General features: G+C 38.6%; 2 protein-coding genes and 1 long non-coding RNA gene across 3 annotated transcripts in view; 2 read left to right on the top strand and 1 right to left on the bottom strand.

The window, feature by feature from the left end:
* Positions 1-2,757, top strand: part of LOC126376086 (uncharacterized) — a 65,874-nt gene extending 63,117 nt beyond the window's left edge. The window contains exon 2 of the long non-coding RNA XR_007567678.1: positions 2,674-2,757. This is a non-coding gene — a long non-coding RNA (uncharacterized LOC126376086). The remainder of the gene's footprint in view (positions 1-2,673) is intronic.
* On the bottom strand, positions 136-19,995 carry LOC126376012 (bleomycin hydrolase). Its single transcript, XM_050023163.1, has 12 exons — positions 19,832-19,995; positions 18,782-18,939; positions 16,218-16,348; positions 14,225-14,339; positions 9,964-10,101; positions 9,189-9,309; positions 8,087-8,214; positions 6,952-7,079; positions 6,144-6,242; positions 4,588-4,708; positions 3,801-3,911; positions 136-2,957 (listed from the first exon to the last, which is right to left on the bottom strand). The coding sequence occupies exons 1-12, from the start codon at positions 19,914-19,916 to the stop codon at positions 2,826-2,828; spliced, it is 1,467 nt and encodes a 488-aa protein (XP_049879120.1). The 5' UTR covers positions 19,917-19,995; the 3' UTR covers positions 136-2,825.
* Positions 19,996-20,599: 604 nt separating this feature from the next.
* LOC126376061 (uncharacterized) lies at positions 20,600-23,328 on the top strand. Its single transcript, XM_050023227.1, has 3 exons — positions 20,600-20,815; positions 21,459-21,560; positions 22,143-23,328. Exons 1-3 carry the CDS (start codon positions 20,675-20,677, stop codon positions 22,551-22,553), a joined length of 654 nt encoding a protein of 217 aa, XP_049879184.1. The 5' UTR covers positions 20,600-20,674; the 3' UTR covers positions 22,554-23,328.
* Positions 23,329-27,678: the final 4,350 nt, after the last annotated feature.

Here is a 27,678-nt window from a genome sequence, read left to right as displayed (position 1 = left end):
GAGTCAGCACCAGTGAGTGCCTTACCTAGTTGATACGACAGTCTTTAGACAGTGCCATGTTTTGGCGAGTTGTAAGACATCCTTTTTACCATGTTTTTAAAGTCTGACTTAGCCACAATTAAATCAAACACAGCATTCAGAAAGTATAAATATATTTTTTCATAATAATAATTGATACACAATGCAATACGGAAATTAATCCACAATTTGACTGCACCAACAGACTACAAGATAAGTATTGTGATTGAACTTCAACAACTGTTAATTCAAACATTTAATTTACTTTTAATAATTATAGGCAAAAAAAAAACGTAAATATAAAAATAACTTCATCATTCAACGTTATATCATAGATTAAAAATTAATACTACGTATAGAACAGTAACGGTTTCTCCCCCGCACCAATTCGTACCGGCGCCGACCTCACCCCCTCTGGGTCTTATTTTATCTTACATGGCTTTAAGCCAAGGGTAAAGGGGAGTGTCCGTGTGTGTGTGTGTGTCTCACTCGCACCTACGCTTTAGGTTTAGGCGCACGGTAAGAATAAGATCTTTGTATGGGATGTCCGGGTGTGGTTATATCTAGTCTTACTGCTAGTTATAGCACTTGGTGAGTTGGTAACTAAATGAACACAATTAAGTATACTAACAAACCTTTCAGTGTTGTTACAGTGGGCTAGGATAGGAAGATCAGGGTAGTAAATGCGTTCTAGTGTTATTTATAGCATTCCTTTCGCTTTTGCAAGATGGCGTAAATTAAATTATAACTAGCGGGTTAGCCAAGCTGTAAACGATTTTGACAGTCGTCAGTGACAGTGATAAAAATGTATGGGATTGACATACGGTGACATGTCAATACCATGGGATAAGAAGACCAGCGGACTTAGCACCGTAAGCACGCGATTCTTTCTCGCTATGACAGAGATCATCTGTCTCTTTCTGTGCAGTACACTGTGAGAGAGTGACGGGTGACGTATGTCGAGGCGAGAAAGAGTCACGCGCTTACGGTGCTAAGCCCGCTGGTATGCTCAATCCTATGACAAGCCGCCATTGGTAGCCCTTTGATGACGTAAGTGTTACCACTGTGTTACCATTAAATTGGTATCTCCAACATGCCAAGGACGTAAATTTTATTATTTAAAATTAATCAAATTACTGACTAATGTATTTAAATACTATTTCTTGTACCATATATAAAAAAAAAATATAATTAAAACTGTAAGAAAATCTTTTACTAAAAGTTTAAAATTTCCTTGCAAAGTAAATATAAAAATAAAAACACTGGTCATGGGTAATTTATTTTTTACGAAATGGCAACGCATGGTGGGATGACGTCAGATGGGCTAACCTTGAAATGTTAGCTGTCACTTTTGAGCATACCTGGTTTTCTTATACAATGGTCAATCCTATACATTTTTATTACTATGCACTGTCTATTGTCATTAATCGTTTGCTACTTAGCTTGAATCTTTCTCGAATCTTCGTACATAATCAATGTGTTTGAAATTCAATGTTTTCCTGATGTGTCGGCCCGTTTAATATGTACAGGTGGGTTTAAAAGGTCACGTCGAAGCAATTCATCTAAGAAAGCAATATTGCCATTTGACATTTGCGCGTATAAAAGTAAGTGCGCAATGCAAACAACTGTCAAATAGCACTATTGCTTTCTTAGATGAATTGCTGCGATGTGGCCATTCTAACCCCCCTGTCAAAAGCAATAACTATCAAGATACCCTAGTAGTCACATTATACCCTGACGTAGAAATAAAATAATTACCGTATATAATAATATCTATAAACCGGTACCTATGCAGTAGTCATTATACCTAATACAAAATAGTTTGCCCTACAAATCGTGGCTGACTTTGCTAACTCACGTATCTGTATTTTTTGCTAATTTGTGTCTCATTGACAATTTTAAAAGGTGTAAATCGGCATCGTCAAAAATTGCAGATACGTCAGTTCGCGACATTAGCAACGAAATGGGATGTTATGCTTAGGGGCTTTTTGAATAGCCCCATCATCTCACATTCGAAAATATGCGCCCGTTTCATGTAGCACATGAGAACTTGTCATTTGCAAGATGAGAGAGGTATACATTTTCGCGCGCGAGTGGAAGGCGAACGATTCAAAAAAAGAATTAATTGAATGAATTTTGCTTCGTATAGCGGGGTGATGCTTTTAAGCTTCGTGCGTTTTGTGGAAGGTGTTTATGTGAAGTTAGCACTCGAGTAATAACGATGGGTAACTAACACGCGAGCGATTTACAAGAGTTAGTTCTTCAGTCACTCTTTCGCTCACTAGCTCACCGTTGATTGTAGAAGCTGTTTTCTCGATCGTCGTATTCTAAGCGCTTTAATCGACAGAGACGACAATATCTAATGCACAAGAGTGAGCGAGATGGATAATTTACTGATGCTGATACTACTCTATTAAATAAGGCACGAGAAAAACCGACCGCCTAACGTTAAATCTGTAAAAGTTTGACAGTCAAACAAAATTGAATTCAATCGTTAAATGATTGCTGTCTAAAATTGTCTAAAATTGTATGCCTGACGATTACCTGTCTCTTTCCTTTTCGGCCTTAAAATGAGATTGTGTGTACTAGAATACGTACTATTATATGGGTATATGTTCACGTTATAAGAAGCAATACACCCCGCAATACAGGTAGGTACAGTCATGAGCAATATAATGTACCCACTTTAGGACTCTGTCGCACTAACATATTTGACATTTAGTGAGACTTACAGTACAATTTATCAAAAACATCATGTGACATGGTACCAAAGTGTATGCATATTGATGCTCGTGACCGTAGACTGTCTATTGTCTGTTTTCCTTGTCGCAGCAGGGACAGGCGAGGGTACCCATAGGGTCCCACGCAGGGAGCACCACGGGCGTCTGTTTGAAGACCTCCAGGACCGCTTGAGGCACGTACTTCTTGTCAACCACCACCTGTGGGTGAAACAGATTCTCTTTTAGCTCATAAGCTCACGACTATGCAGGATGTTAGTGACATGGCTACGAACACTGAGGGATGATTCAGATCAAGTCGAATTTTCTGTCGCAAAGGTATGGAACTGAAAATAATAAAATAAACACAAGAATTTTCATGAATTTTGCGACAGGATGATTTAGACTATGATTCTGAGTTAATATCAAGTAGAATTTTCTGTCGCAATAATCATGATTTTTATTTTATATTTTTTTAAATTATTTTACAATTCCACTTGATATCAACTCTGAATCATAGTCTGAATCATCCCCCTCAGTATTCGTTACGTAAGTGACCTTACGTACAAGTACTTATAGTAGCTATACAAGCGAGTATGGGTGTTAGTTACAGCGTAACACATACTGAGGGCATGATTTAGAAGACGGAAAATTAAAAAAAAAAAACAAAAAAAATATTTTAAAAATAAATTAGAATTTCGCTGCCTAATATCAGTTTCCAAACAGTTAATCCCATGCATTCATATATCTTCTAAATAACCACGAATCTTATAATAAAATTTTTATGATACCGTTTTTTTATTTTTTGTCTTTTGGACTTTGTCTTTTGGCTTCTGAGAAAATATATTGTTTTTGCACGAGAACCGGGGTTTTATTGGCTTCAACTTTTTCGAGCAACACTTTACATTGTCAAAATCGTTCGGGAATCGAATCCAGATCGTATACCCAAGTACAAATGTTTTTTTGTTATAGCACTTTCTCTATTTATGCAATAAAGTATATTTTATTTGAATGTTCCGCGCCCACTAGTGGGACGTGTGTAGACTTGTTTGTGTGCACTCTCACCTCGAACACGAACTCCCGGAACCAGGGCTCAGTCAACAGCAGGTACCCCTTATCATACTCCTTGTCGCTGTATGAGTTCTCTACGCGGAAACGCTTCGGGTTACCTTTGTCCTGTTGAATTAATACAATTAATATTAAAAAAAATAGTTTTCATGAATGTGACTTATTAGGCTTTGCCTCAGAACGGCCTTCGTGGTCCAGTGGTTGAGCGTTGTGCTCACGATTTGGAGGTCCGGGGTTCGAATCCCGGTGGGGCACATCACAAAAATCTCTTTGTGATCCCTAGTTTGGTTAGGACATTGCAGGATGAACACCTGATTGTCCAGAAGATGATCCGTGCTTCGGAAGGCACGTTAAGCCGTTGGTCCCGGTTACTACTTACTGATGTTAGTACGTAGTCGTCAGGGGCCTTTGGCGCATCAATAATAATCCTGACACCAGGGTTGATGTGGTTGGTCATCCACCTCACAACCCACACGATAAGATGGTTGTAACTAGTTGGTCGGACAAATGGGGAGCGCTGAGGGTTCCCACCCGGTACAATAATTTAAGACAACTGGCGCAGCATAACAGCATCACGGATATATCCAGGCAGAGTAGGCAGAGGTATACTACAGGATGTTAGTGACATCGTAGCTGAGGGATCATCAAACCATGATCCTGAGTTGATGTCAAGTGGAAATAAAATAACGTAGATACAGCTGCCCGAGCTGGGATTCTTGAAGAATACTTCGTTTCATACAGCTAAGGACAGATTATATTCTACTGGAATATGACATATACTTACATCAGTGCCCACAGCGGTGAACACCATAGCGTGGGTCATGCACGAGTCTCCATACAACAGACGATCCGCTTTCTTCATGCCTATCTGCACCTCCGTGTTGAAGACAAGCCGATAGTCTTGACTGAAAACACGCAAAAGATGTTTGTAAGAGACGGTTATTATTATCTGAGTGTGTGACGGCCTCTGTGGTCCAGTGGTTGAGCGATGTGCTCACGATCCGGAGATCCCGGCTTCGATTCTCGGTGGCTGATCACCTGATTGTCCAAAAAGTAAGATGATCCGTCCTTCGGAAGGCACGTTAAGCCGTTGGTGTTAAAGGGCTCGAGCTGATGCAGCCCAAATGGCCACTGCGACTTAGAAAGATCTCGTGACCAAGTCCCTACATTTAGAAATCCTCATCTAGACTCCGATTAGATCCAGCGTCTTTTTGGGAGGATGCTCCATGACTTCCTGGGGATCTGTGCTTCGGAAGACAAGTTCAGCCGTTGGTTACCACTTACTGATATATGTATGTATGTAGTCATTAGTAACCCTGACACCAGGGTTGATGGTGGTGTTGGTAATGACCTCACAACCCATACGATAGAAGAAGATCTGAGTGTTAAAGGCCTCGAGCTGATGCAGCCCAAATGGCCACTGCGACCTAGCAAGATCTGTTGTGACCAAGTCTCTACATTTAAATATTCTCCTCTAGACTCCGATTAGATCCAGCGTCTTTTTTGGAGGAAGCTAGAGGAGAATTTTTAAATGTAGAGACTTGGTCACAATAGATCTTGCTAGGTCGCAGTGGCCATTTGGGCTGCATCAGCTCGAGGCCTTTAACACTCAGATCTTACACTCCATCCTTGGGGGAGGCCTATGCCCAGCAGTGGGCGTCATACGGCTGATGATGATGAAGATAAATAGAATTAATAAAACGTCTTTTGTAACATTTAGATCTTGGCTTCATTTAGTAATCAGAATTTCATAATTTATCCCTTTTTTAGGCACAGGTTTATATTGTTCCCCTGCGACACTACAGACCCGAAAATCATTACCCAAGGCACTATTAGCTGGCGGCACTACTGTTGATACTATATGTACGACCCTCTCCTTTGAGGAGACCCGAGAGAAAAATCTCTCATGGCACTACGTAGTTTTTTTTTGACGTGACTTATTGTAGATTTGCCGCAGATGGCATTAACTACTTGGCCGGACAAATGGGGAGCGCTGAAGACTCTCACCCGGTGGGTCGATAGCGATAAGCGCTGAATGAGGGAATTGTCGACCACGCCGGCGGGGTCGGTATCGGGGTCCTGAAGTGTTTGGTGTCGCGAGCTGATTGGCTGCCTCTATGGCTAGAGTAATCGGGTCGTCGGGATCGTATATTACGTCCTTCGACTACTAGTAGTGCCAAGCAGTAGTGCCTAAGAAAAAAAGGAATTTATCTTTGACGGTCTCGTCGGTGTAACATTCTGCACTATTGTCTATTAAAAAAAATTGACGACGCAAAATTCAAGAAATTTGAATATGGAATGCTAGTGTTTATAATCGTTTTAAACTATAACTGTACTCACGCGTCCAAGTCTTCTAGCCCGTTCTTCCTCTCGAACCGCTTGGAAACTTCGCAACCAAACCACACCGCTTCGCCTCCTTGGATGCTGTCTTTCACTACCCTGTAACATAACATAAGCTCACGACTATATCCCAAGTGGGGTAGGCAGAGGTTTATGAACTAAGTACCATCTCACAGAGTTTTCTGTTAGACCAACGTGACATGTAGGAGCCGTATCGCCGTCTATAATGGTCGACCCAACTGTGTTAGTGAAAGCTGGGTGTCATATAGGTCATATTGTTGGAATTCATCTAATTTCTTAGATTTGTTTGCATTACGCTAAATGCTTTTATATGTCACATTGCAATATTGCTTTTTTAGATGAATTGCTTCGATGTGGCCTTTTTAACCCCCCTGTACTTAAGATAAATTAATAGCTCATTGGTGCAAGTCTTACTTTGAGGTCGCAGGTTCAAATCCAGCACAGACCTAAACCAATGATTGTCGAATTTGTTTTCGAATTCATGTTTGGATCAGGAAAACATCGTGAGGAAACCCACATTCCCGAGAAATGCATTTTCGGAGGTATGTGACCGAACTTGTATTGGGTGGTTTTCCCCTTCGTTTGGAAGGTTAGACAGGCAGTCGCTTCTGTAAAAAATCGGACCTGTCAAATCTTCAGGTTAGGTAAACGGACCCTGTGGAAAAAACGGGATAATGCTAGATGATTGGTGCAAGTCTGGTACCGGGATTCGAACCGGCGCTCCCCGTTTGAGAAGCAAGCCGATGGGCAATAAAGAACATTAGTAATAAAAAGTGAAAGTCCTCACTTCATGAGCGTCTCGATGGGCTGGTTGTTGTAGGCGGTCTGTCGCCCCCCCACCACGTTCCCCAGGCAGTGCAGGGTGTATAGCTTGCCGAATGGGTTCGACTCCCGCGGGTCGTTCACCAGACACACCTGCAGGTTATAATGTTAATAGTAACAACCATGTTTCTGCCTTGCCGTCCAGTCGCGTCGGCTAGATAGGTGGCCCATCCAGTGAGTGGCGAGTCACCGCCTGCTCATTTTATCCATGTTTACCAACATTGGTCGAGCAGGCACCATAGTCCCCCATAGCTCCAGTACCCCGGTCCACTAACCCCCAACCCAATAAGCCAGTTCCCTTTGTTCCCATAATCTGCAATAGTCCTACACGAACCGGGGATTGTCTTTGGGTGAACTCCCATAGTGCATACAGGGATAATCGCCGGTTGGTGTCACACAACATTTAGATTAAATTGTCTTTAAGGGGCATCTACGTGTTGGCTTCGGCCCCACGCACGCCTTCCAAAAGTCCGGGCCTACATAGGCCCGAGATATGAAAAAGACATACAAATAATAATATTAAAAAACGTTTATTATTATTATATTCACAATAGGGTCTTTGTCAACGTGATAAAAGAAAGCGTGTATCGATGACGATACTTGCTTCGGTTCTTCACCGAGATATACTTATCGTAGCCTTATAAGGTAGCGAAAACAAAATAAGAGCAATTTTGAAAAATCACATTCTGGTGTGATTTCCTTTAACAACCTCTGTTTCGTCCAATAGGGTAGTTTCCAACTAGTCAAATCAGTTACTTTTTACTAAACGTCAAAAGCAAAACACGAAAATTGTACGACAAAGCAACTTGTGACGTCATAGAAACACGTGTCAAAATGTCGCACTTATTAATACATTTTTCTTTATTCATAAATAAATTAAACAGATAAACATAAAACGTTTTTGTATCAGTATTTCATAATTTATCTTTGACCTAGGAAACTACCCAATTGACGTGGACCTCAGAGCTAGGTAAAACATTCTCCTTCTATCACCTGGGTTTTGATCAGTAACCGACCTTATCAACCCTGGTGTCAGGGTTATAATTGAACGGAAGAGTAGCAATAACTCTTGGATTTGATGGATCGAGAGATCTACTGACCTTATCATCCACGTTGAAGAGCGGGCGGACATGCTTGTTGTAGAACTCCTGGGGAGACAGCGGGCCCATGCACTGGTAGGCCTTCTCCTTGTTGTAGAACTCGAAAGTGAACTTTTCCGGAGGAGTACCTGAAATTAAATACTAACAATGTACAAAATGTGCGTTAACAGATAAACCGAAACCTACGTTCTAGTGACGAACTTGATAGTACTATCCAGTGACGAACTTAATAAGACTCTCCTAACGAACTTGATAGTACTCTCTAGTGTCGAACTTGGTAGTAGGTATGTCACTTAGAAATAAATTTAAAGAAATTAATATTTTAACTTTGGCATCACAATATATCTTTGAAAACTTAATATATGTAAAAAAACATATAGGTTATTTGCAAAAAATAGCGATCGGCACATTGTTAATACCCGGAATAAAAATAAACTTGCTTTACAAGTCAGTCGATTACATAAGATTACTAAATCTTTTAAGGGGCAATGTATACGTTTTTACAATAAGATTCCCATTGACATTCAGAATTTGCCTTTCAACTGCTTTTTGACAGTAGTTAAACAAAAACTTTACAAAAAAGGTTATTATAAAGTTAGTGATTATTTAGAAGATATGAATGCATGGGATTAACTGTCTGAGAACTGATATTAGGCAGCTAAATTACTCAATTGTATATCAATATTTTATGTTTATTATTATTTTTTTAAAAAACGTCTAGGGCCCTGTGCCGAGGTTTTTCTTGCAGCTTCTTTTCCCCGGCTATACAGGTTGTGAGAAGCTGCAGTAGTTTTAGGCGGATGAGACGTTCGTTATGTAAAAATTGACGATTCAAAGTGTAACTATGTTACCTACTGAATAAAGATATTTTTGAATTTGAATTTGAATTTGGTACTTTCCAGTGACGAACTTGATAGTACTCTCCAGTGACGAACTTGATAGTATTTACCAGTGACAAATTTTAGACCACTTTCCAGTGACCAACCTGATAATACTTTACAGTGACGAACTTAGGGTATTTATGTACTGAAATAACCGAAGCCCACATGACTGAAGTTAATTCATGACCCCCATGATCCCAGGATCCGCCCATGATACTAACCCAAGCAAGTGGCAACGATGTTGTATATGACTGCAATCTGCTTGTTGATGGTGCCCTGGATGTCCGCGTCTGAAGCCTTCGCAGCCACCATGTCCCGCAGCTCCTTGGCGTATTCACGGAGCTAAAATATCCACAACATACCTTATATAAACAGTACAATCAGAATCATTTATTCAACGTAATCATCATAGAAAAACTTGTTGAAGATCAATTTTCGTATATACATTATTTCACAGGGTGTTACGGCTAAGGAGAAATGACAAGATACTGCAATAGCGACACATCTTTTAAATCAATGTATTTAGGTAATCATTAATCTTATAATAATATGATTTTTGAAAGTAAGGAGAATTTAATATCATCGCAACGAAAACTTTGAGGGATGATTCAGACCATGCCTCTGAGTAGATATCAAGTGGAATTTTCCAATGCAAAAGTATAGAATTGAAAATAATTAAAAACAAAAATTACGAATTTTGGAACGGAAAATTCCACTTAATATTAACTCAGAACCATGGTCTGAATCATCGCCCTCCGTATTCGTACCAACACTCTACGGGTTAAGTAAGATATCGCGCGCGATACGACAAGTATGATCTACGTATTACTACGTAAGCCTGCGTAGGCTTCGACCAATGGACGTAGCGAATGCTATCTACGTAGATAGACGTGGAACGGTGGTTGGTTGAAGCTCTCGATATTGGTTGATAAAGGAGTGGATGGATTGTGCGTGTACCCCGATGGGAAATAGGCGTGAGTTCATGTATGTACTGACCTTAGTCTTGATGAGCGCGTTCATGTGAAGACTGCGCCGCGAGCTGAACGACTCCGGGAATATCTTCTTGGGTACCACGCCGTACTTGTTCACCAGGTTCACGATCATGTCCCATTGGCCGCCGTCGTTTATGGGGTCCTGGTAGATTAAATAATATAAACACGTTGTTTTTAATGCTTTTTTTAAGTCAAGGTACTTCCTTACTGTTGAAGAGATTTAACAACGGGACACACACACACACACACACACACACACACACACACACACACACACACACACACATCCTTTCACACTATCAGACACGTACACGCACTCTCACACATAACAACATACACACCTATACACATACATCATTCACGCAAATTAGTTTAGGTATCTGCATATTTTTGTTGTTCGAGCACTTTTGACTATTTCGGATATAAATTATATAGTTCCACTCAATGGATTTTTTGAACAGTAAAAACTGAACACTGCCTCTCAAGATACAGGTCTCCTAGTTTGAGACACAGGGTTACCTTCTGCTTTTAAATGTTTATATGCCTGTTTTATTGTTAATGTAACGTTTAATAATATTATTATGTAAATTGTTGTTGTTGTGTTGTGTGAAAAAAAAGGAACTTTGACTTTTTTTGACTTTGAAGTAACATTCCCACTTGGGAATGTTTCCGGGAACGGCACATCACAGGCTTTGACCTTTACGCCTCGTTTTTTTCTTCTTTTGACAAAATATATGGGATTGACAGGACACCTTGTGTCAATCCCGTACATTTTTTATCAATGTCATTTGTCATTAATCTAACCCTGGTGTCAGGGTTGCTATTGAGCCGCCAAGCCCCTGACATGGCTCATGTAACGACTACTTACTTACATCAGTAAGTAGTAACCGGGACCAACGGCTTAACGTGCCTTCCGATACACGGATCATCTTACTTTTTGGACAATCAGGTGATCAGCCTGTAATGTCCTAACCAAACTAGGGATCAAAAAGTGATTTTTGTGATATGTCCCCACCGGGATTCGAACCCGGAACCTCCGGATCGTGATCCCAACGCTCAACAACTGGACCACGGAGGCCGTCATTTGTCATTAAGGTGATGTGTTTCAGTCAACTAGGTAACGCTGCGTCAGTAGATGGCGTTACTTCTGCAGTTTTCGTGTTTTTTCCATTTATTCGTTTAGTGTTGAGTTCTGACCCAGTCAAATGTTAGGTGGCGAAATCTTACATACATTATCTTTAAGTTAAGCTACAATTTTGAAGTATTTACTGAAGATATCATATTGAAACATTGCATCAAAAGTTGGTGTCATTTCAATTTGTGTACAAACACGAAGCTGTCACACACACATGCGAACTAGGTTAGCTATTAAAAGAGATGCATAATTTGAAGTCTACTTCTAACTTCTAAATGGCGCATTTGGTAAAGCAGTAGCCGCCATTCTTAAGGTTCACGGTTCAAACCCAACTGCATGTTTTAATTGTTTTTACTTTTTGTATTTTTTTTTACAATTGAATTTGGCGAACCCGTCTATTTGTTACTGAATTTTCAAAAAGTATCACTTTTACCAATAATATTATAATTAAGTATACAATAATTTACTTTGCACTAAAGTACCTTCCGTAATTTCCGTATTTTTTATTTTGTAAAATTCTAATAGGCATTAATCGCATCAGTGAACATGCGGCTAACTAAAAAACTACTGAACGGATTTTCATACGGTTTTCACCAATGAGTAGAGTGATTCATGGGCGTGCTTTAGGGTTTATAATTTATACAAGTATTTTTTTTTGTATAAAATGGTTCAAAAATGATGATGAATGTCAAACATAATTATCGTTACAAATATAGCCGACTTGGAGCTTTCGGCGAAAACGCTGCCTGAGCCCATTGAGATATAACAAAACAACGTATGGTTGAATTGTTCCTTTTTTGTAGGTATACCGAAAAGTCCACAATATGTCATAATAATTATATTGTGTATAAAGAATTGTGTATATGTATTGTATGATTTTACAAATAACGATCACAGTACAGTAATAATAAGGTAGATTTTTCCTGAATTGCGTAGGTTCAAACTTTGTCGCATCGCGTTTGAAAGATGTAATAGCGCTTCAGGACGTCCCGCAAGCACGGCGCTGATGTCGCAGTATCCGCATATAATTATTATGTCTTGTCATTTAGTTCCAATAAAATCCGCGGGACTTCATACGTATGTCAGTGACAGCTGGTGATAGCATGCGGGACACTTAGCACCTAATCGAATTCTATGTTGTTTTCGCGCCCAGTCCAGACGACTCACAGCGCATTTCTGGACATATATTTACGCGTGGTGTTTATTGTTAGGTTAGTTAGTTCAGGTTAGGACGTCTTTTTATAACGAGGACGTTAAAAAAAGACGAGGCTGGGACGTATTGAAGTAGTATTTCCATATATACGCGGCCTGAAATGGGCTGTTTCGGGGACCTGAACTGGTTGCTGTCGAACTTATTATCACGTTTTCTTGATTAAAATTCATAAATAAGTCAAATAGAAAAAAGAAAAAAGATTTTATTTAGTTTTAGATCTGTCATGATGTCTGTGATGTTTGTTTATTATACATAAGAATTTCAAAATTTATCTTATTTTTTTTCCCAAAGGGCAAGGCAAAGGGAACTATGAACATACAGCCATGTCTTGTGTTTTTTTTCTTGATGATGATTAATGAAATGATGAAACCTAAGCCCCCACCCTCGGAGCAGACTCCTACTCCGAACCCCAAATGAAGTAAGCGGCTTGTTGGCGCAAAGCGAAAATAGATAGGTACACTTTGTTTATTGAATATTTCGATTTAATAATACTATCGGGAATGTTTTCCGACTAATGTGATCATTAACCACAAAACACCACTTCGTATTGATTATTTAGATTATTCAATGAAGAAAGCAACCTTCCCGTTCCCGTTTCCACCAAAAAGTCCGCGGCAAAGAGAATATAAATAAATCTGTATGTTGGATGGAAAAACAATTAATTATAAATGACTACTATTTAGGCCGGCAAATGCAACAACTTCTTTTTTGATTTGGTTTTCCCCGAAGGGTAAGGCAAAGGGAACTATGCCCATACAGCCATTTCATTTTATGTATTGATTTTTTATTATAATATATGTCCTCTTTTAAAACACGGTATTTACCCATTATTTAAAAATGTTTAAATAAGATACGTTATTACAAAAATATTTTTCCAATATTCCTTTTCTTAGATTGTAGTATTTTTAGTTTTTTATTTATATTTATTCTCTTCATACAAAATCTCTTTATAAATTGTCACTGACATTCTATTACACTTGTCAAGTAGTCAAAGCCTTTAGAAAAAAAAAGCTATCACGCACACAAACTAACATTGACACCTCTACACGCTCAGCAAATACACTGTAATCTGCACCACTACAAATGTAGAATTGATCAAAATTGAGGGTCTGAAATATGGTACTTCTCGTATTCGGACCCAAAATTTTTGTTAGTTTGCGAAAATAATACACCAAAATATTACTATTTATCGGTTTTATAACAATATTCCTCTATCCGTTTTCCTGTAGCACTGCATCAACTTTTGTATGGAAAACGAATCACCTTAATGGTTTGCAAATTCTCTAAGACTGCATGTTTTACTTACTAGACCATCGCCTCTAATGGTACATTTCTCAATTTTGTTCAAGTATACTATCACATATTGCAGTAGAAAAAATCAACTTGTATCTATCAGTCAGTAACAATATATGCATGTGTCTATTTCAAGTACTTAATACAAATAAAAAGTCTTGAATTATTATGCAATAATGTAACATAGTCTACACTGCAATAGTTATCATATTATTAAATAAAACACTTCAAATGTTTGGCATAATGATAACTGGTATCATTTTTAAAGTAGGCACTGTGACTGATATTTCTTTTTATTTACATCATGCAATATCTTGCTTTACATCATTACACTTGATTTTGAATACCTAAGGCATATATGATTAATAGTGTCAGGGTCCATAATGATAGTCCATTTTGGAGAAGACATAATAAAAGGATTTTAACAGCCTCCTTGGTCTGAAGGTTAGAGCGTTGGGCTGATCTGGTCCGGGGTCGACTTGTGAGATTTATGATACTGTCCTTTAGCAAGGACATTGCAGGCTGAATCACCTGATGATGAGAAGGCTTGTGCCCAGCAGAGGGAGTATATAGGTTGTTTATGTTATGCAATAGGATTTTACCCTTTTGATTTTTTATTTTTACCTTGAGCAAGAAGTTGAGTAGCCTCCCGTCCAGCTTTTCCCCTTCCTTGGCGGTGGCAACGATGTTGTTTAGCCAATAGTGGGACCGCTCGATCTTGTCCCAGAAGAACAGGTAACTATAACACGTTATAATAATTAACTAAGTATATACAGTGTTAGTGGAGCCGTGGTAGTGCAGTTGGTAGAACGCTTGCCTCACACTTTGAGGTCGCAGGTTCAAATCAAGCGCAGGCCTAAACCGATGATTGTTGAATTTGTTTTCGAATTTATGTTTGGATCATAAATGATTATTACGTGCTCAGCGGTGACGGAAAACATCGTGAGGAAACCCACATCCCCGAGAAATGCAGTTTTCGGTTTTCCCCTTCGCGGGTTGGAAGGTCAGACAGTCAAATCTTTAGGTTAGGTAAGCGGACCCCGTGAAAAACGAAATAATGCTAGGGGGATGATACAGGGTGTTAATGACACCGTACCGAATAGCGAGGGGGATGATTCAGACCATGATTCTGAGTTGATATCAAGTGGAATTTTCCGTCCCAAATTCATGTGCTTTTTTAAATTATTTTGAATTATATACAGGATGTTAGTGACATCGTAACGAAAACTTTAGAGGGATGATTCAGACCATGATTCTGAGTTGATATCAAGTGCAATTTTCCGTCGCAAAAGTATGGATAGGAAAATAATTTAAAAAAACACAAAAAAAAAATCATGAATTTTTGACAGGAAATTCCACTTGATATCAACTCAGAATCATGGTCTGAATCATCCCCCTCAATATTCGTTACGGTGTCACTAACACCCATACCTACTTGTATGGCTACCGTATGTACTTGTACGGGGTGTAAGTGACATCGTAACGAATTCTGAGAGGGATGATTCAGCTGATTATTCTGAGTTAATATCAAGTGGAATTTTCCATCGCATATGTATAGAATTGAAAATAATTTTAAAAAACTAAAAAAAATACATGATTTTTGCGACGGAAAAATCCACTTGATATCGACTCAGAATCATGGTCTGGCTCGTCCCTCAAAGTTTTCGTTACGATGTCACTAACACCCTTTATACTTTTGCGACGGAAAATTCCACTTGATATTTTTTTTACCTTTGATAGGTTTGCTCTTGGCCCCAGACTTGCCCGAAGGCATTGACGAGGCCTAAGATGGAGCGAACTCGCGCAAAAGGTGTCTGTATATCAACTCACAGTTGTGGTCTGAATCATCCCCCAAAGATTTCGTTACGGTGACACTGCACTAACACGTTGGAAACTACCCTATTTAAGGGAAACAGGCGTGATACAATGTTATAATAATAAATAATAATAAACGTTCTTTGTTCGGTCCATCGGTCCTGGTGTCTCCTGGAGATTGTAGCCGGGCGGGTCGATGGCCCTGTGCTTAAACACTGGGTCGGTGTCCATGTTGTTGGGGCTTCGCGCAAATTTTATTAATGATTTTTAATTTTAATTTCTTGTTTATAATTTTTATGTATTTGTACTTTTATTTTTTAACAATTTTTGTACTTATTTAGTGTTTATTATTATTTATTTTATTTTTTCTATGGACGTTATTATGGTCTGAAATAAATTATTTGAATTTGAATTTTTATTTACAGGCATGTAAGTAAACCCATTATTACAAAAATATGAGTAGAAAAAGAGAAAAGATAACAATAATAATAAGTTTGGGACTCCATAGGCCCGAGTTACTTAATACAACATACATGTTAATAATAACAAATACAATGGACGTCCATACAAAAATAAAAATTAAATAAAATTGCAATTACATCCAAGTCTTAAAAGTAACAGAAATAGCTTGAAAACAAGCTATTTCTTATTCCAGTCACGGTGCACGGAAATCCAATGGTTTAGGATGGGACTGTCCAGGCACTCACGCAGGGTAGAAAGAATCCCGTTACTGGACTCACGAAGACAACTCTAAATTTATGTCATTGTTCTATGCACACTATTGGAGGTAAGGTGAAGTTACCTCTGCGAGAACTCGAACTCCTCGATGGCATTCTTCTTCATGAAAGGCAGCCGCATCACGTTCAGCGCCGCGAACAGCCAGCAGCGGCCCGAGTTCTCCTGGTTCGTCACCGGCTTGCCTTCCGACTCCACCTATCGCAACAGGCATTGATTGGATCAAGATAACTAAAATACAGGGTCTTACTGACGTCGTAACGAAAACTTTGAAGGATGATCAAGACCATGATTGTGAGTTGATGATGTGGAATTTTCCGTCGCAAAAGTATGAAACCGAAAATAACAAAAAATAACATTAACTTTCCGTTAGGAAATTCCACTTGATATCAATTCAGAATCATGGTCTGAATCATCCTCCTCAGTATTCGTTACGGTGTCACTAACACCCATGATACGTACTTGTATGGCTACCTGCGTGCCCTTGTTCGGGGTGGTCGATTGGTTTAGTGTTAGGCTTATGATCCGGAGGTCTCGGGTTCGATTGCCAGTGGGAACATATCACAAAAAGTCACTTTGTGATCCCAGTTTGGTTTGGACATTGCTGGCTAATCACCCAATTTTCCGAAAGTAACATGATCCGTGCGAGGGCACGTTAAGCAGTCGGTTCCCGCTGCTAGTACCTAATTGAGTATGTAGTTGTTACATGAGCCATGTCAGGCGCCCATGGCGGCTCAATAGTAACCCTGACACCAGGGTTGATGAGGTCGGTCGTTGATCTCTAAAATCCACACGAAGACTAGTCAAGATTCAGCCCCGTCACCAGCCACCAGAGGCCTAAGCTCTCCGGATTCGTCCCCAGCTTGCCTTACGACACACCCCGGAAACTCCATACCAAAAATCTTATCGTTACCGTGTGTCATCTAAACGCGTGAGTGCGAGCGAGACATAGCCTCTCTCTCTTACTCTTCAGCGGTCATTTCAGACTAAAGTAAAACCCAGAGGGGGTGAAGTCGACGCCCGATGTAAATCGGTATCGGGGAGTCACCGCTATAGTACGCAGTAATACTCTTTATTATATTCTTCCGATTCCACCCATGACGACTAAATTTCATCATTATCAGCCATACGACGCCCACTGCTGGGCATAGGCCTCCCCAAGGATCTCCACGACGATCGTTCCTGCGCTGCCCGCATCCAGCGGCTTCCCGCGACCTTCACCAGATCGTCGGTCCACCTTGTAGCGGGCCTACCCCGCACGGTACGGACGACGATTAAACTTATCATAAATCAATTATGAAAAAATCTCTACAGTGCTTTTGATAGTACTATGAACCTAGGCTAGACCATGAGAAATAATTCTGACCACAATAATATCAGACTCAAAGATAAGGGCTATCTATCAGATAGGCATATCAATGCAACCGCAAAGTGCTGAAACCATGATAAAATACAATTCTTTTAATATGTAATTTCGTGTAAGTTTTTTTTTCCTACTGTTTTGGTATTGCTACTGTGGTGTTACACAGTTTTTTTTTTGACCCGAAAAAGTGACATCCTGATTTTATTTCGTTATGCAATAGTGAATTTAATTACAAATAGAAGAAAAAAAACAAAGAATTACAAAGAGAAGGTGCAGGTCGTGTCGTATCGGGAGGTGAAGGTTTTGGCGGGAAGAAGAGAGGAATGGCGGTTACTCCACCGACAAGAGCGCAGCTCTTAAATAGAGAGAGAGAGAGAAGAGTAAAACTCCCGCTAAGCTCACTGTTACAGTCTCTAAAAATCTCAATTTTAATTTTTATAGTACTTTTTGTCAAAAATCATGTTTAGTGAAAAATCTATTGATATTTATGTGGAATGCTTTTGTAATACAAAATGTTTATTATTAACGATAATAATCATTGCTTGCTCGAAGCTTTTTAATAGAGAACTCATTTTTTTCAGAGTTTTTTTTTTTAGTATTAGTAAGTGAGCTTAGCGGGAGCTTTACTCTTATATTTATAATTAAATGCACAATTGAATAACGTAATTAAAACAGGATGTAACTTTTCGGGTCAAAAAAACACTGCGTCCCCTAATAATAAAAATTTTCTTTCTTTTTTTATAAATAAAATTGGTACACAAATAAAAACTACTTATTTCAGACACAAGATACTTTTTATAGTCTACAAATTTAATTGTCTTTCACAGTTGAGCAGTGGAGTATGTTTTATACCATCTCCAGTTGATTGAGGGGAGACCCAGCAGTATGTAGGCTATTTACGTTTTGTTTTAGATAAGATAGATTAATATTACATGTTATTACACATAGAGTGTACTGTACAGTGTTAGGACCTCCGGCAAAAAGAAAAAGGATACATACACATAACCTGTAATTAATGAGATGAAGATACATGACAAACAAACAACAGAAGGTGTGGGTATTTAGATAGATAGATAGATTGATTGTTTACTTGCATGAACACAGTACAATGGTCTTAATAGGTAATATGTATGTCCTTAGTGTATTCAGCCATTTAGTTCATCTTTGAACTAAACATCACAAGAGTGAAGGATGTACCTTTGACTATCTCAATTGAGACATAGTCGTAAGATTTATGTATGTTTTTGAAACACAACAAAGTTAGTTACCTTGATGTTATAAACATGAAGTGCACTATCCGCTCTTCTTCTGCTGATGGCAACCTCAAACGGGTCGTAGCGGGTGCAGACGTTCTGGGCCAGTTCATTCTTCGAGTTTGAATAGAAGTCATCATGGAGTTTCTTCAGAGTTTCCAGGCTTAGTGGTTCTACAACAATGACAAGTCCATATATTGAAATTTGTAATTTATTTATTAGTTTAGATATAGGTCAGAGTGAATTATGAATAAGATGACAGAAAAAAGGTCTTGTTTTTAAAAAAATGTTTTATAGTTTCAAATTTTCGATATTGGACCCCAGTTTTTACATCTGCTGCCATAGTGTACAAAAACAGTAGTCCAATTTTAGCAGCAAGTAACACTGAAAGCAGTAGACCAATGTACACTATGGTAGCACTTACTTGGCACTTTAGCCTGATCCAAACACTCAGCATTTTTACAGATTGGAATACCAACCGGCCCTGTGCGGGGATGATCGGTCTCCATCACAAAATGTACCCAGTTTGGACGCGTTTAATCAAACTAGCACACTCACTTTGATTTTTGACTGGTTTTTTTGCACACGAAGAATATTTTACAAATTTCACAAATCCTGTCTTTGATAATGAAGATATTATAGTAACAATTTTATTCATTTCATGGTGATCGACTTTTGGAAACTACTGAATTTACTAATTCTAGAAAATTTCATCTCCTACAACTTGTCATTCATTATTTATATTGACATATTTTATTTTTAAAAATGGAAATGCCACATTTCATTATTTTAAACAGCTGTTTATGGACCGAATCCTTATTTATAGCCAGTCAGTCATATCTTTAGCAACAGATGTTAAATAATTAATCAAACAAATGACTAAGCAAAAATATAATCTAAAATTATCTTCACAGTAACAAGTTTTTCTCGAAACCTGTCATTTGTTAATATTTACAGTAACAAAAGACAGTTTATTCTGTAGTATTCTATGAAAATTGTTCACGTAAATACTAATAATTGTAGTTGGTACCTACTTCATAGAAAAATAATAACGTAACACTGTACCTGTAGACATGGCAGCAACTGTAATTTGCTTGAAGTTAGTTATTCTAGACTTCAAAATCACTGAAAACACTGCCTTTGTGAGCATGTAACAGTATAATAATGAACTAAAGAATGAAATTCCCAAGCTCACCACCGGTAAACGACAAAATATTAAATGACAGATAAAAGGTGAATGGACTCCAGAGCAGTGGATGAAACAAAAATATCGGATATCTCTTTCCTACTCATTCAATTGACTTTCATTGGTCATATAATATTGTCTAAAGGTTGCAGCTTGCAGCTGACTTTACAGCTGATACATTTAATAAGAAAAAAAATCTAATCCATAACAACAATAATATTTATTATCGTATTGCTATCTTTTTGTTATTTTACTTTGTTTTGTGGAAATACTACATTAAAATAATTTGTGTTTGAGCGTATTTGCATAATAAAATAATATTTTTACTGCGTACACAGGAACGTAAGCCTATTCACAGAGGCGGGAGAGTTTAAAAATATTTTCCCATATATTTTTTCATGTTTATCCCGAAGAAAGAAGATAAAGTAATTGAGAAACTAATCAATAGTAACGTGTAACACGATTTTTGATAACGTATTACAAAATTAAACTACGGAATCTTACGTTGAAATAGAAAGTGTTGGATATAAAAATCAATATCTCAGACAAAGCAACCCAGCTAAAATGAGAAAGTGGTTTTCTCTTCCTACTTGTGTTCTACCCCATGCCTTTTTACTTTTTCTGCAGTATAGTAGCTGGTGTTAGTTTGTAGGTCAAGGTTTGTAATTGGGGAGACTTTTGTCTAATTGCGTATGGTCAAAAATAGGGATAAGTGAAAAACAATGTCGTTAAAAGCTTATGAAGATGCGTGCACCAGAGCCGAATTATTTGGCCAGCCTTTGCCGGACAGAGAAGAGTTTCTGGCAAGACACAAACATTTGGATGTCGTCGAATTTGAGGAAGTGGAAATAAAGACTGCAGAGGTATGAAATAATAGCAATTTTTAATTATTTTAAGCGCAATTTTCAGTAGAAGTCGTATTATTACGAAACAATTGAGTACGATTTTACTCGCAACATGGTATAAATACAAGTTTAAATAGATTTTGTAATTAGGTGCTTCCAGTTATTTACTTATTTGCTTAGGTAAATTATGTATTTAGAATAGCTTTTTAAAGGAAATTCAGTAAAAAGGAGGACCCGTAGGGTACCCCACTACTAAGTGGTATAAAGGTTCATTGTGTTTATGAAAGTAAGCAATCTAAAAGCGTAGATACCTACTTATGCAATATTATCCATCCCCTTTCCCCATCATACAATAGGTATGTACATCTCCTTCATACAATAGTAGTCTCATTTCATGACATTACCTACAATTATTTTGATAGCTTTTACGATTCCGTAGGTACGTATCCTTTATTGATGTCGCATCGCTATTTCTCCGTCAAATTCTCGATCAGGTATGCTATTCGTTTCGTACGGAATCTAAGGAACAAGTTTTTTTTTCTGTAACCTAATTTATGTTCCACTGCTGGGCTCTTCTCGAACGAACTTAAAATTATCTTTATCGCCAGGTCATAAAGTTTTCATGAATATTCATAGAAACACATAAAAATATGTGTTTCAGAACACAGCCATGTTGGATGACGGCATGAAAGAGGCGAGTGGTGGTCTGGCTGAGCTGAACACTATACTAACGTCGACACAAACCAAGATTAATAAATTAAAGGTACGTTGTCAGTAGTGACTCATCATAATCAGTAATCTAAGAGCCACCTCTTGTCGGTGTAGCATTCTCCATACTTGTCAACGTCCAATTCAAAGACCAATTCTTTCACTTCCTTTTAAGACACGTCGTTCACCGATCGTCGTCTGGTAGCGACTACTCACTTGACGATATTTTAATTTAAGTTCCACGGTACACACATGAAGCTACGTCTGTGATTCCTATAATGAGATACTAAGCAGAGGCTCAAGTCAGTCATAACTAAGGCCACCCTGAGATGGGTTTGCATGCACCGCATGATGATGGTGAACCATGGATCCCGGTACCGGACTTGCTCTAATGGGTTATTAACGTATCTCACTAACACTTAGCTCGACCTTTATAGACGGCGACACGGCTCACCACCTATCACGTTGGTCTAACAGAAAGCTCGGTAAAGTGTGGGTAGGTACTTAGTTCATCTTGCGATGGATGTGCCTCTGACTACCCCAATCGAGATATAGTCGTGAGCTTTTAATACGTTATATGCATATACGGAGACTCGTAGTTTGACCCCAATTTTGACACCGTACTTTTGTTTTACAGGGCGTATGTGGCAGTTTGACAAACTTCTTCCGCGTGAAACTGATGACAAAAGACAACCTATCATACTCCAGCGACCCTAGTTACGTCGGACAAACGAATTACGACAGAGATTACGTCCCTTCCGTGGAAGTAGGCTCTATAAACGACGGCCTTGGTCCCAATGACAATGAAATGACACCGCGCGCGGGAAATTCGAAAAAAGATGGCGGCGATATAATGTCCGCTTTAGACGATTTGCATAGAATACAGAAAGTGGAAGATACAGCTATTGTTAGTACGGCTACGGTGAAAGATATTGGTAAGCAAATAACTTCTCAGACTAGCAGGCTGGATCAGATGTTAAACCAAGCGGACAGGGCCGAGGCGTCGCTACAACACCAGAACAAACAGATGAGAACGTTTTTGCGATAATTTATAACAATAACAACATAAACAACAGTTTGTTGAACATATTCTTATGCGATCGTGCTCGTTTTGATGACAATTAAAACACAAAGCTGCAATTATTTATCTATAATGAGTTAGTTACGATTAATTATTGTATTAAGTTTTAATAATGGCTGTGGTTGTCACATATTCATTGTATAATGGGCACATGAACGCTCTCCATAAAGTTCTCTGTGATGACTGCTGTGCAGTTTCTCATTTGCAGCAGAAGAAACTTAAGTACCTAATGAGACTAGATATTTTTTGGATCAGGTACGAAAGTTAATAACAATGTTAATATTACTCTCGAATTGGCTTAAAAATTAATGCACTTAGCTGATTGATAGAACTTTTAATGCATTGGATATTGATGAAAGCGTTGGTAAATGATCTACTTACGACTTTTATGAGGCCTAAGGTAATAGATGAGGTGGAATAAAATAGGTATAAGACACGTACTATCACCTAACAATGTGATAAGTCCAGTTTAAAAAATGTTTGGGTGTAGATCTTGTTGTTATTGAAGTTTGAATGAAGAAGTGATGAGTGTTTCTTTACAATTCCAGTAACTAAACTACCTAAGTACTGTTTGCACGCTATAGAGCGTGCTTATTGCTTAGAATAAAAGCCCCTAACATCCCCGCATAACTCATAACATCCCTAGCGGATATCGGATATATTGCGTAAGGTGATGGAACCTTCTACGACTAGTTCTACGAGCACTTCGAATCCATCATTTTCGGACTTGGATCGGATGTAGAGAGCAAACACTATTATTATTATACATATAAGTATAATAATAAACACTATTATTGTTATTATAATATTACTATACAGGGTGTTAGTGACATCGTAACGAAAACTTTGAGGGATGATTCAGGCCATGATTCTGAGTTGATATCAAGTGGAATTTTCCGTCGCAAAAGTATGGAACGGAAAATAATTTAAAAAAGGTCAAAAATTTTCATGACTTCTCCGACAGGAAATTCCACTTGATATCGTTTCAGAATCATGGTCTGAATCATTCCCTTCAGTATTCGTTACAGTGTTACTAACACCCATACCTACTTGTATGGCTACTGTATGTACTTGTATGGGGTGTAAGTGACATCGTAACGAATACTGAGAGGGATGATTCAGCTGATTATTCTGAGTTAATATCAAGTGGAATTTTCCATCGCAAAAGTATAGAATTGAAAATAATTAAGAAAAACTAAAAAAATAACATGAATTTTGCGACGGAAAATTCCACTTGATATTAACTCAGAATCATGGTCTGAATCATCCCTCTGAGTATTCGTTACGATGTCACTAACAAACACCCTGTATAAGTCCATACTTATGAATAGTTCTACGACTACTTCAGCTTTACGGGTGTTTGATCTCTACATCCGATCCAACTCCGAAAATTACGGATCCGAAGAGGTCGAAGAACTAGTCATTCATAAGGGACTTGGATGGGATTCGGATCGGATGTACGGCGAAAATCCCCTGAGTGCGGCAATGTGGGAATCGCATGAAAAACTCTCACACGTATTCCGGCAAGACAGTCAAATGCATTTACGTAGTTTCTAAGATGATGATAATACACTTCTCATCAAAAAAATCGAAACACCTTGCAAGTTTACGTTTTGTCAGGATTATCAGAAAAATGTGTACATTTAGGAATAAATGTTAAATGTCGTTTAATAGTGAGTAATATGAGCTTATCAAATCTTAATGTTAATGTTCTAAATTTAAATGAATTTTTCATAGGTTTCGTATTTTGTTAAATGAGTCATTTTTATTCCGTATGGAGTATAAAAGAAATGGATAAAACAACACACGTAAATGAAAAAAAAAAGCTAAAAAACGTTTATTTAATAACTTGTATTCCCTCCCCGAGCTCTAATTACTGCTTCCATACGGTTCTTCATCGATCGGATGAGAGTCACGATCACATGCTGTGGTATATTGTCCCATTCCTCTTGGATTGCATCTTGCAGCTGGCTAAGTGTTTCTGGGGCAGGATCTCTTGCTCGAATTCGTCTCTTTAATTCATCCCACAGATGTTCAATGGGATTCATGTCCGGGCTTCTTGCTGGCCATTCCATAATAGAGATATCGACTTCGTTAAGATAATCTCGTACGACGCCCGCGGTGTGAGCCCTAGCATTGTCGTGCATGAATATGAAGCCGTTGCCAATAAAATGTGCATAGGGCATCACATGAGGCTCGAGACACTCTTCGACGTACCGATGACAGTTTAGTGCAGGCAGACGTGGCCCAGACACGAAAGCAAGCTCTGTCTTACCGTCGGCGCTGATTCCTCCCCAAACCGTCCACGAACCGCCACCATAGCTGACCTTTTCTTCAATGCAGCATTGTGCATAGCGTTCTCCGTCTCTTCTGTAGACCTTGCTCCTTCCGTCGTTACCATACAGCATAATTTTACACTCATCAGAAAAGAGAACTTTGCTCCACTGTAGGTATGACCAATTTAGGTGCTCACGTGCAAAGTTAAGGCGCGCTCTTCGATGGTCTGCAGTTAATTTCGGCCCATTTGCTGGCTTATGCGGTACCAGTCCACGATCCTTCAACCTTCTTCTAATTGTAGAGTCACTTACAGCCACCCTTCGTACAACACGAAGCCGCTGCTGCAGTTGAAAAGCGTTAAGGGGTCGATTTCTTAAAGAAGTTGTTACAATAAATCGATCATCTCGCTCAGAAGTGACCCGATTCCTGCCAGATCCTGAACGGCGCGTGAACAAACCAGTCTCCCGATAACGTTTATAGACTCTATGAACAGATGACAGGCTTAGATGCAGTCTTGCAGCCACAACACGCTGACTAAGGCCAGAATCCAGCAATGCCACAACTTGGGCGGCTTCTGTGGGCGAAGTATCCATACGTTTTAGAAAAAAAACCTTTTTTCAGACGTCCCAAAGTCACAGTATTGAAATAAAAAACAAAAAGTTTAAGGATAGGCGCCAATTTTTAGTTTTTAAACGCTAAATGTACTCCAACCCTAAACACACATTTGTCTCAAAAACAGTGATTCATTTCGTTTATAAGATAAACAAATGAAATTCTAATTTTGAATTTAGAATTTTCGCTTATTACTGTAATGGCCAAACTGCCAGCTATACATTTATGTATTTTTTTTCATCGTATGAATTCTTTTTTGTGTTAAATTCGGACAGAAACAATGAAAACGGAAGTGTTTCGATTTTTTTGATGAGAAGTGTATATTTTAAATACAAGCGTAGCTGCAGGTACTTGATGCAGTAAATTTATAAACGAATGGAATGGAATTTGTAAAGAAATAATCAAATAATAGCACTCATTAATGTAGAATATGACAATGAAGAAGTAAAGAAACGAAACATTCGTTTCAGAATAGGCTAAGAGAAGTTTATTGATTCAATGAAGTTTGTTGGTGCTTTGATTAATAATTACGGAATATTTATTCATAATTAATATTAATTGATTTTGATTAATAATTACGGAGTTTGTTGGTGCTTTGATTAATAATAACGGCCTCCGTGGTCCAGTGGTTGAGCGTTGGGTTCACAATCCGGATGTCCTGGGCTCGATTCCCGGTGGGGACATATCACAAAAATTACTTTGTGGTCCCGTTTGGTTAGAACATTACAGGCTGATCAGCTGATCTGTGCTTCGGAAGGCACGTTAAGCCGTTGGTCCCGGTTAACGTATTTGTTATATGAGTCATGACAGGGGCCTTTGGCGGCTCAATAGTATCTAACCTTGACACCAGGGTTGATGAGGTTGGTAATTCACCTGACAACCCACACGATAGAAGAAGAAGACGGAATATTTAGCGAGATAAAAGGTTAATTATGACAATATTATTGCGTAGGATTTTCTTGCTATACCTACCTGATATTATACTATGTATATTTATAAAATTTCTTCGTATTATCTAGAAATGTATCCCCTTCAAAATATTCTTGTTGTTCGTATAAGATATACATGTACTTTATATAACACGCTTGAAGTCTTGAACCTTCCAGATTTACAATGTAAGGCATATTATTAACTCGTTGCCATAGATACTGTCATGAGCAATGTCATGTACCCACTTTAGAACCCTGTCGCACTATCATATTTGACATTTAATGAGGCTTATGGTTTAATTTGTCAGAAAAGTTAATGTGACATGGTTGTAAAGTGTATACATACACTTCTCATCAAAAAAATCGAAACACCTTGCAAGTTTACGTTTTGTCAGGATTATCAGAAAAATGTGTACATTTAGGAATAAATGTTAAATGTCGTTTAATAGTGAGTAATATGAGCTTATCAAATCTTAATGTTAATGTTCTAAATTTAAATGAATTTTTCATAGGTTTCGTATTTTGTTAAATGAGTCATTTTTATTCCGTATGGAGTATAAAGGAAATGGATAAAACAACACACGTAAATGAAAAAAAAAGCTAAAAAACGTTTATTTAATAACTTGTATTCCCTCCCCGAGCTCTAATTACTGCTTCCATACGGTTCTTCATCGATCGGATGAGAGTCACGATCACATGCTGTGGTATATTGTCCCATTCCTCTTGGATTGCATCTTGCAGCTGGCTAAGTGTTTCTGGGGCAGGATCTCTTGCTCGAATTCGTCTCTTTAATTCATCCCACAGATGTTCAATGGGATTCATGTCCGGGCTTCTTGCTGGCCATTCCATAATAGAGATATCGACTTCGTTAAGATAATCTCGTACGACGCCCGCGGTGTGAGCCCTAGCATTGTCGTGCATGAATATGAAGCCGTTGCCAATAAAATGTGCATAGGGCATCACATGAGGCTCGAGACACTCTTCGACGTACCGATGACAGTTTAGTGCAGGCAGACGTGGCCCAGACACGAAAGCAAGCTCTGTCTTACCGTCGGCGCTGATTCCTCCCCAAACCGTCCACGAACCGCCACCATAGCTGACCTTTTCTTCAATGCAGCATTGTGCATAGCGTTCTCCGTCTCTTCTGTAGACCTTGTTCCTTCCGTCGTTACCATACAGCATAATTTTACACTCATCAGAAAAGAGAACTTTGCTCCACTGTAGGTATGACCAATTTAGGTGCTCACGTGCAAAGTTAAGGCGCGCTCTTCGAT

Source organism: Pectinophora gossypiella, chromosome 20 (assembly GCF_024362695.1).
Source record: "Pectinophora gossypiella chromosome 20, ilPecGoss1.1, whole genome shotgun sequence".
NCBI classification, from domain to species: Eukaryota; Metazoa; Arthropoda; class Insecta; order Lepidoptera; family Gelechiidae; genus Pectinophora; species Pectinophora gossypiella.
The sequence above is the reverse complement of the archived record's forward strand: the minus strand, read 5'-3'. Positions and strand labels throughout refer to the sequence as shown.

Excerpts from the sequence above, each read along its gene's own strand:
- LOC126376061 (XM_050023227.1), top strand. The coding sequence starts at position 20,675 with ATGTCGTTAAAAGCTTATGAAGATGCGTGCACCAGAGCCGAATTATTT. Across the intron at positions 20,816-21,458 it reads TGGAAATAAAGACTGCAGAG|AACACAGCCATGTTGGATGA; the intron begins GTATGAAATAAT and ends TATGTGTTTCAG. Across the intron at positions 21,561-22,142 it reads CCAAGATTAATAAATTAAAG|GGCGTATGTGGCAGTTTGAC; the intron begins GTACGTTGTCAG and ends TTTGTTTTACAG.
- LOC126376012 (XM_050023163.1), bottom strand. The coding sequence starts at position 19,916 with ATGCTCACAAAGGCAGTGTTTTCAGTGATTTTGAAGTCTAGAATAACT. Across the intron at positions 3,912-4,587 it reads TCACCGCTGTGGGCACTGAT|GACAAAGGTAACCCGAAGCG; the intron begins GTAAGTATATGT and ends TTAATTCAACAG. Across the intron at positions 2,958-3,800 it reads TCCGGGAGTTCGTGTTCGAG|GTGGTGGTTGACAAGAAGTA; the intron begins GTGAGAGTGCAC and ends TTTCACCCACAG.